The following is a 7,684-nucleotide window of genomic DNA, read 5'->3' on the forward strand; positions in this document are numbered from 1 at the left end:
TCCTTCTAATATTCAAAAAGGGGTATTGCTTACTATGGAAAAAGTGTTTGCCTAATATTCTTCGAACCCTGTTTAAAGGTCTTGCCCACTAGAAGACAGTGCTCGGCTAATCATTGCTGCATTTCACAACGACAACAGAATACACAAAGCAACACGAAGCACAGAAGTCATCAAGACAAACAGAGCTTCCTCATACAGAAAAAAGAAAGAAGGAAGAAATTCTTTACTGTGACAGTGGTGAAACACTGACACAGGTTGCCCAGAGAGGCTGTAGATGCCTCATCCCTGGAAACATTCAAGGCCAGGCTGGACGGGGCTCTGAGCAACCTGATCTGGTTGTAGATGTCCCGGCTCATTGCAGGGGGTTGGACTAGATGACCTTTAAAGATTCCTTCCAACCCAAACCATCTATCATTCCTTGATTCTATGATGCTGTGATACAGAAGTTTAAGACTCAGATGCAAAGGGAGTCTTCACAAAAGCGATAAAAAGGAAATTTTAGATGTAGTGCCACATCAAGAATTTTAATATATAAAGCAAAAAATATTTGGTCCTTACACATAAAGGCATAGCAATGTTTTGCATTTGTGTAAATGGATGGGAATTAAGAGAAAATGAATTCAACATATGTGATTTTAGGTCAACTTAGAAATGACATTAAACCATGAAGTAAATTGCCTGAATTATTTACTTAGTGGTGATACTTCTCATGTCAGTAGCAGATTGGTAGTGTCTCTTTAGAGAGACTAACACATTCGCACAGGGCTGCCAACAAGATTACGCTACTGGTTTTGCAGAAGCTTTTACACCACTGTGACAGAAAGTCATTTAATACTAAGAAATTTTTCTCCCAGGATTAGCAACTTCATTTCTTTCACACAAGCTTCTAACAACTTGCTGCCAAGCTTGCATGATGCAAAGCTAAATTATAAATGCATAGAGAGGTTTAAAGGAAAAAAAAAAAAGTCACTGTTCAAACTTGAACCTCAAACAGATCTACAAAGCATGAAAGATCATAACGAACAATTTATCATCATGTTGCAATACCTCCTGCGGAATAATAGCCATATCTAAAAGCCAAAAGTTTGATTATTTTCAGTATTTTTTCCCTAAGAAATAACTATCATCGGTACTTGATCTTTAAAGAACACATGGCAAGATAAGCAATTGTAAGCAATTATTTCTGTAGGAAGAAAAAGAGGGGAAAAGCTGTCTAAAGTAATAGTTATGAGAGCAATGCAAGCAAGCACCAAAATATTTATCAAATTTGTACACAGGACAAAAACATTTCATTTCAAGATTATTAAAGACTGAAAAAAGCACAGTGATTTTGCAAAGAACTTCTTTTGCTGACATACATTTTCCATCTGAGCTAAAAATACTAACCTGAGCTCTTTTTTCTCTAAGTTCCTGCTGCTGCAACCTTCTTTTTTCACGTTTCTCTTGCAATTTTTCAACCTCTTTTACACAATTAGATTTTCTACGTGCTTAAAGAAAATCATATAATTTAAAAATATTTTCAGTGTTGCATGAATTTAGTATTTACACTGTAACATTTCAATTTTATTAATTTATGAATAATTAGAATGCATTTATTTATAACAACTATCTTTTCAAGCAAATCAGTAATAATATAGGATAACTGCAGCAATTTAATTTCTTGAATTTATAAAATAAATTAACTAGAAAAAAAATCATAGGGATGCAACAATAATTACATGACCAAAAATATCAGGACAATGACCCTCAATAAATATTTGGACAGATACATGTGATCTCTTGGTTTGAATTAAAAGAAAGCCCAGGAAAATTAAAAAAAAATAAAATAAAATAAAAACCAATCAAAAAAACACCAACATCACCACCATGGTTAAAAAAAGATAAAGGAAAAACAAATTCCAAATACTAGCACAACTATGACAGCAGTGAACATTTGTTTAGCCACTGCTGCCTGAAAAAGGTTCTCGAGGAAGCCTATAGACAACTGCGTATGTCGACCATTTGTCATTTATGGACAACAACATAATCCAAGAGAATGTACATGTAACGCCCAGAATGAATGAATCCTTGATACACGGTTTACATACAAGGGGGTCCAAATTCCTTTTTTGCAGCTTGAACTGGAGATATATCTGAAACAGTACCATTCTGTTGAGAAGAGGAAGACTGCTCAGGAAGCTGAGTAGGTCGCGCGCGTGCAGAACCAACCACTGCAAAGGGAAAGCACAAAGCTCATCTGGACACAGAAGAGTAACATTTCCACCCCATTCTGAAATGCTTTGTTAGGACGAGATAAAACGAGGCCCCTTTCCAGACACAATTTGTTGCGGGTGAGGGGGAGTCATACATGTAGAAAATCTACTAATTGGTATGCAGCCTTTTTTCCTAGCATTATACACCAACATAACATAATTATTAAGTACCAGTGCTGCACATGCGTATTTTTAAATACTCTACTACAGAATTAGTACTACTTATTACGTACACGGAATGAAGCATGTACGTGGAGATATCCAGTTTTTTATTTATGTTATGATTATACCCAAAAACCAAGTCAGAAAAGAAGCCTTGCTGTTTCACATTCTCTAGATGTTACAAAATGGTCCCACTCCACTAAGCCTATGATCTCTGGAGGAGCAGAGATACACAAATGAAAGGCAGAAAAGCACAGCTCAGTCTGTGAGTGGAAGAAACAAACTTTTTTGACACTACCCTGAAAGTGATAAAATCAATATGTCTATGTTCTATATGTGCTAAGGATGCCAATTTCTGAAGATGCAGTGATGCCTGTTTCCAGTGAATGCAGTGGGAGTGGTGAGGTTGCAAGTCTCTTTGGTAGAGCTGAATATTTAATTTGTTTTTGAAGAGTTGCTTCAAGCAGCTCTGCTTCAGCTGGCCCATTTCCTAATGGAGTCTACAAGAAGTGTGAAAGTGAAGGTATCAGCTTTGATTGGTAGTCTAGAGATGACATTCTAAACAAAGGCCAGCTCACTGGGCAACATGGAGACAACTATGGAAACAGGTATCAAACAGGATAGACAAGACAAATGCCCAGATCATTCCAAATATGATAGGAGATCTAGTTTATAGCACAAAGCCACTACACTCAACAAGACTGTGCGCTGAGAAAAGCTTAATTACAAGGCCAACAACAAATACTTAAGCTGACTGTGAATCGCAAGATGTATAGGACCTATTAACATACAAGTTACAGAGTTATTCCATAATAAACAGACCATTTACTACAAACAACAACATGTATGGATGTGAGGACAGCCCATCAATAAGATGTCTCAAATTTAAACCATATTAGTTTGAAAAAAATTATGCTCTCCTGAAAAAAATTATGCTCTCCTTATGAGATTTCTGATTTAACACCCCCAGAGGCAAATGGCAGAAGGGAGAATGAGGTCCCAATCATCCTCAAGAGTCTGAACACTTGCAAAGAAATGAAAACGCACTTGTTTTTCAAGTTTAAATAGATAAACTGGAATCTACTCTGAATTAATGACAGTAGATCAATGTTTGGAAGAAGAATCATCACCATCAGTACGAGTTAGTTAAGTTTAATGCAGGAGAGAAAATTAAAGCAGTAAGCAGGAGTTATTCTTTCTCATGTTACAGATGAGAAATTCTGCATTCATCCAACACATACTTTTCACCTATCCTCCTGTGGTATATTTCACCATTTTTTGTAGATTTTTCACTATTAACAGTAGAGTGAGAAATAACCCATAGGTCTTAAGTACTCTTTGAATGAATGTTTACACACAGACTGTTAAAAAAATAAGCTAAAAAATGGAAAGTATAAGAATTTTAAGTGCACTACTTAGTGTGTATTGAAATGCCCAATTAAGCTGAAGTAAATTGAGGATGCTTTAGCTTGGAAAAGTCCACACATGATTTAATGTAGCATAATTAATTACCTTCAAATTTTTGCACCTTCCGTTCATTCAGCTTAACTTTCCTAATGCTATATTACCTAAACTTGCATATAAATACTATTCGTACAGTATGAATTCCTAAATATACATAGGAATAATTCTTGGAATGACGTGCCATGTTTTTTACACGCCATATGCATACCTACCGAATTAGAAATGCAGAACTATTAAGGAATGTTGGATGAGCAGGAGGTTAAAATGTTCCCATATTTTTTACTTCCCTGAAATGGAAAGAGATAACATTTACCTCTGTTATCTCTGGCGGGGATGTCATTCTTAACAGCTGCGACCGTTCGTCGACTCTACAAAGAAAGAAATCTCTGTTATTCAACCACCTTATTACTGAAAACTGCAGCCCCACCTCTGCTTCTTTCCAGTGAATGAAAATAACACAATGTCAGCAATATAACAGAGGCTATTTCTGCCAAATACCTCCCTGAAGAGCCCAGGGTGAAGACTGCTTGAACTATACGTACTGTTTCAAAACAACCTCCAAAACCTCTTCTGTACTTTTTCTTGAGATATATTTAGTTATATAGCCCCCAACTCCCTGTCTGCCAAACATGTTCTTAGAAAATCTTTAGAAAGCCCTATTCACCACAGGAAAAAGAAAGGAACAGAGTTATCAAATAGCTCCACAGGCACAAAAGTTTTAAAGATTCAAGATTATGTAACAACACATATAGGAGTACCGCACGTTTAACATGAACATGTTTCATAGGTGTTACTAACCTTCACAATTTTGTTTATTTTGGCTGATGGAGTAGGTGGTGGTGGTGTCTCTGGACTAGGTTCAATATCTTCATCAGGAGCAAGATCTGGATTAAGTGCAAATATGCTCTCCAAGTCAATCTGTGTGAAAGAATATAAAACGCATTTATGAGTCTTAGAACAATATTCACCCTCTCCATTTCTCCTGTTATGTTTGAGAATACACAATAAATATATTTAGTAGGTTTACCTCACAATTTGTCAATTCTGTAACTTGAATTATCTTATTTTATGTTCACTAAAAACAGTGTAAGCTTTGATCTTCATATGAGTTGAAAACACACCCTTCAGAAAAGGGATGAACTAAAAATGACCCATAGATATTCATAATTTTGTAAAGTGATTAAATTAAAATGAAAGTACCCAGTATTACTGTGGTAATTTGACAATTACTGCAGAATATGAAAGACGTTCTGTAACACAAAGAGATCTCAGTATTTGAAATTTCCCAGACAGTGCAAAAGAAACAGATGAATTACAGCCACCCAAAAGATAAAAGCGCAGTTGAAACCATGTTAAATTTATCATGCTATTTTCTTCTTATAAGTGTTCCTCATTCAAAATGCCGTAAAATGTAAGAGGGGTGGGAGGGGGCAGGATCCTAAAAATAGCAGGCTTCAGATCTATTGAAACTTGGCTTCCTAAAAGTCTTAAATAGCATTAGTCTCTACAGACTGCCATTTCCCCTGGCTGGACCTTTCAAAGACCTCACTACTGTATGGATTCTGTGTGTTCAGAGGGATGAGCTCAGCTGATGAGATCACCAGGACATTCTCACAATTCTTTTTTCTTTTTCCGTGTTTTCACAAAACCGGTGAGGTGTAATTATTTCTGAGTTGTTTCTCCAAATCTCAGCTGAAACTGGCTAAGGTGGTCCAAAATTTAAAGGCACAGGGGATAGTAAAGCATTACACACAAAGACACAGTTTCTCAAGGAAAGCATGGCTGGAAAATTATTGCCAAAAATAAATAAATAAGTAAACAAACTAGCAGTTCAATTCCTCCATAATACAAACACAAAAAGATTTCTAATCTAGCTCTCCCACTAGTTTCCTGTCTGAACTGCAAGTCATTCTCCCTCTCAAAAATTTGATTTTTCTAATTGTAAAAGAAAGAAAACAAGGTCAGCCTTTGTAATCTCGTTCAAAATCAATAGATGAAAAGAACTATTTAAAAGCTATGACACAGAGCTCAGGAAGTCAAATTTAATACAACAGAAACCAGCATTTGTCCAACAGTTCTCATGCAAAACAGTCTGCAACCAAAGAATCAATATAAACTAAGAGCTATATTTTCTCTTTGTTTCCAGTGCAAATTGCAAAATAATATTCACGTATATTACATATTTTTTAAAGAAAGAAGTTCTAAAATAACTGTGTTTACCTCTTTGCCTTTAGTATCTCCATTTTCAATCCATTCAACAGTTACACTTTCATTATCTTCATTTAGGGATGTTACCATAGCTTGGTGAATTCGGCCTAGAAAGCAAATGGCAAATGAACATTTATTAACTGGTGTAAAAATTTTCCAGAAGTTATTTTCATCCCTGCAGTAAGACATGCAGTGAGAGGCAGGAAGAACAGAGTTAACAAAAAATAAGGTGATAAATAGAAGGTGACTCCTGGCCACACACTGTGAAGTGGCTCAGACCTGATCCACCAGCGGAGGCTCTAACCAGACAGTCAGTGTACAAGTGCAAAACTCAATGAACAGAAAACTGAGTGGTAAGTAAACAAAACACCATGTGAAAGCCACACCATTTAGACTCTCCCTTCTGAGAGAATAAAACTCCAGTACCACGAGTCTCCCGTGGGCAGTGAAATCTCCTGAGGTGCTCTCCACAAAGGCTTGTTTGACCCCCTTCTAGGCTGACACAACATTACATGTCCCAACACAGGAGTGAAGCCCCCTGAAATTGTATTCTGATGTCCATTTCTTATGGGCATCCAATCAGATGGTAGTTCAACTAAAATTAAATTGCCTGCAACAATAATACAAATCATCATTTTAAAAACATCTGCTAACACAGACTGCTGAGCTGGAGTTAAGGTGCTGTTGCTTTGACTTCTCCAGTGAAAGACCCAAAGCCAGCAGGTCCCCATGAAGTACAATAAAACCAGTAAACTTCCAGTAGGAATAAGGGTATTTCTTCTTAAATAGGTAGTGTACCGCCATTTTTTTATGTCCTATTTCCTACACACGTTAGTGAGGAGCAATTGGAAGAACACAGTAGCCACGCATGGACAAGAAAGGATCAAGACCCGTGTCCCACACTGATTCCACGTCTGTGCTTTGCCCTAAGAGTACCAAGTACTAGGGTTTCTAAAGAACACGGGTCTGAGGCAACTGCTCCTGACACCCTCTTTTAACAAGCCATAGCACAAACATGTAATCCCTCACTTGGCCCACTCCAAGCCACCCCCCCAGTGCCCATGGGGCCCATGCAGCTCCAGAACACGAGCAACTGTCCCACAGCAGTCCGTGCATACACTGCCACTCGGGGGCAAAACTGTGGCGGTGTGCTCCCCCCTCGTCTCTGACTCCCCCAACGGGAGGGTCTCCCTGACAGTTTTGTCTGACCCTGTCCTCTGTGCAGTAAATAACAAAGTGTACCTTGCCATCGAATCTCAAACTATTGTCGCAGTTACCACTGAACTTTGTTAACTCACTGTTTTACACCAATAAACCACATTATTTTTGCCTCCCTCTCACTCCATCCGCGACAAAAACACAGCGCGGTGCTTACACACCTGCTCCGGCCCAGGTCTCCTCCACCTTGCACTTTTCTCTTCTCCTTTCCTAAACCTCCCAACCCCCTCAAATCCATTCCATTTTTCTCCACTGCTTGTTGTTTCAAACTTCTGTTTCAGCCATTTCAGTCATAATTTGACAGTTTTCCAAAGTTAATGTTTCTACACAGTCTAAGCCTCTTAGGGCCTGGTGAGGGACAGAAAGGAAGAAAAACCTCC

General features: G+C 37.8%; 1 protein-coding gene across 3 annotated transcripts in view; it reads right to left on the reverse strand.

Annotated features, from left to right (window-relative positions):
- KIF2A (kinesin family member 2A) overlaps nt 1–6,188 on the reverse strand; it is a 41,460-nt gene extending 35,272 nt beyond the window's left edge. For 2 of the 3 annotated variants that reach the window (XM_009645809.2, XM_009645808.2), the window contains exons 1-5: nt 6,099–6,188; nt 4,677–4,796; nt 4,192–4,246; nt 2,088–2,210; nt 1,387–1,487 (exon numbers count right to left, since the gene is read on the reverse strand). In XM_009645809.2, coding sequence (XP_009644104.1) covers nt 1,387–1,487; nt 2,088–2,210; nt 4,192–4,246; nt 4,677–4,796; nt 6,099–6,176 — 477 coding nt within the window. In that variant the 5' untranslated portion in view covers nt 6,177–6,188. The remainder of the gene's footprint in view (nt 1–1,386; nt 1,488–2,087; nt 2,211–4,191; nt 4,247–4,676; nt 4,797–6,098) is intronic. The other variant, XM_009645811.2, reaches the window with a different exon arrangement.
- Nucleotides 6,189–7,684: the final 1,496 nt, after the last annotated feature.

The sequence above is a fragment of the Egretta garzetta genome, unplaced genomic scaffold (assembly GCF_000687185.1).
Source record: "Egretta garzetta isolate BGI_Z169 unplaced genomic scaffold, ASM68718v1 scaffold659, whole genome shotgun sequence".
Taxonomy (NCBI): domain Eukaryota; kingdom Metazoa; phylum Chordata; class Aves; order Pelecaniformes; family Ardeidae; genus Egretta; species Egretta garzetta.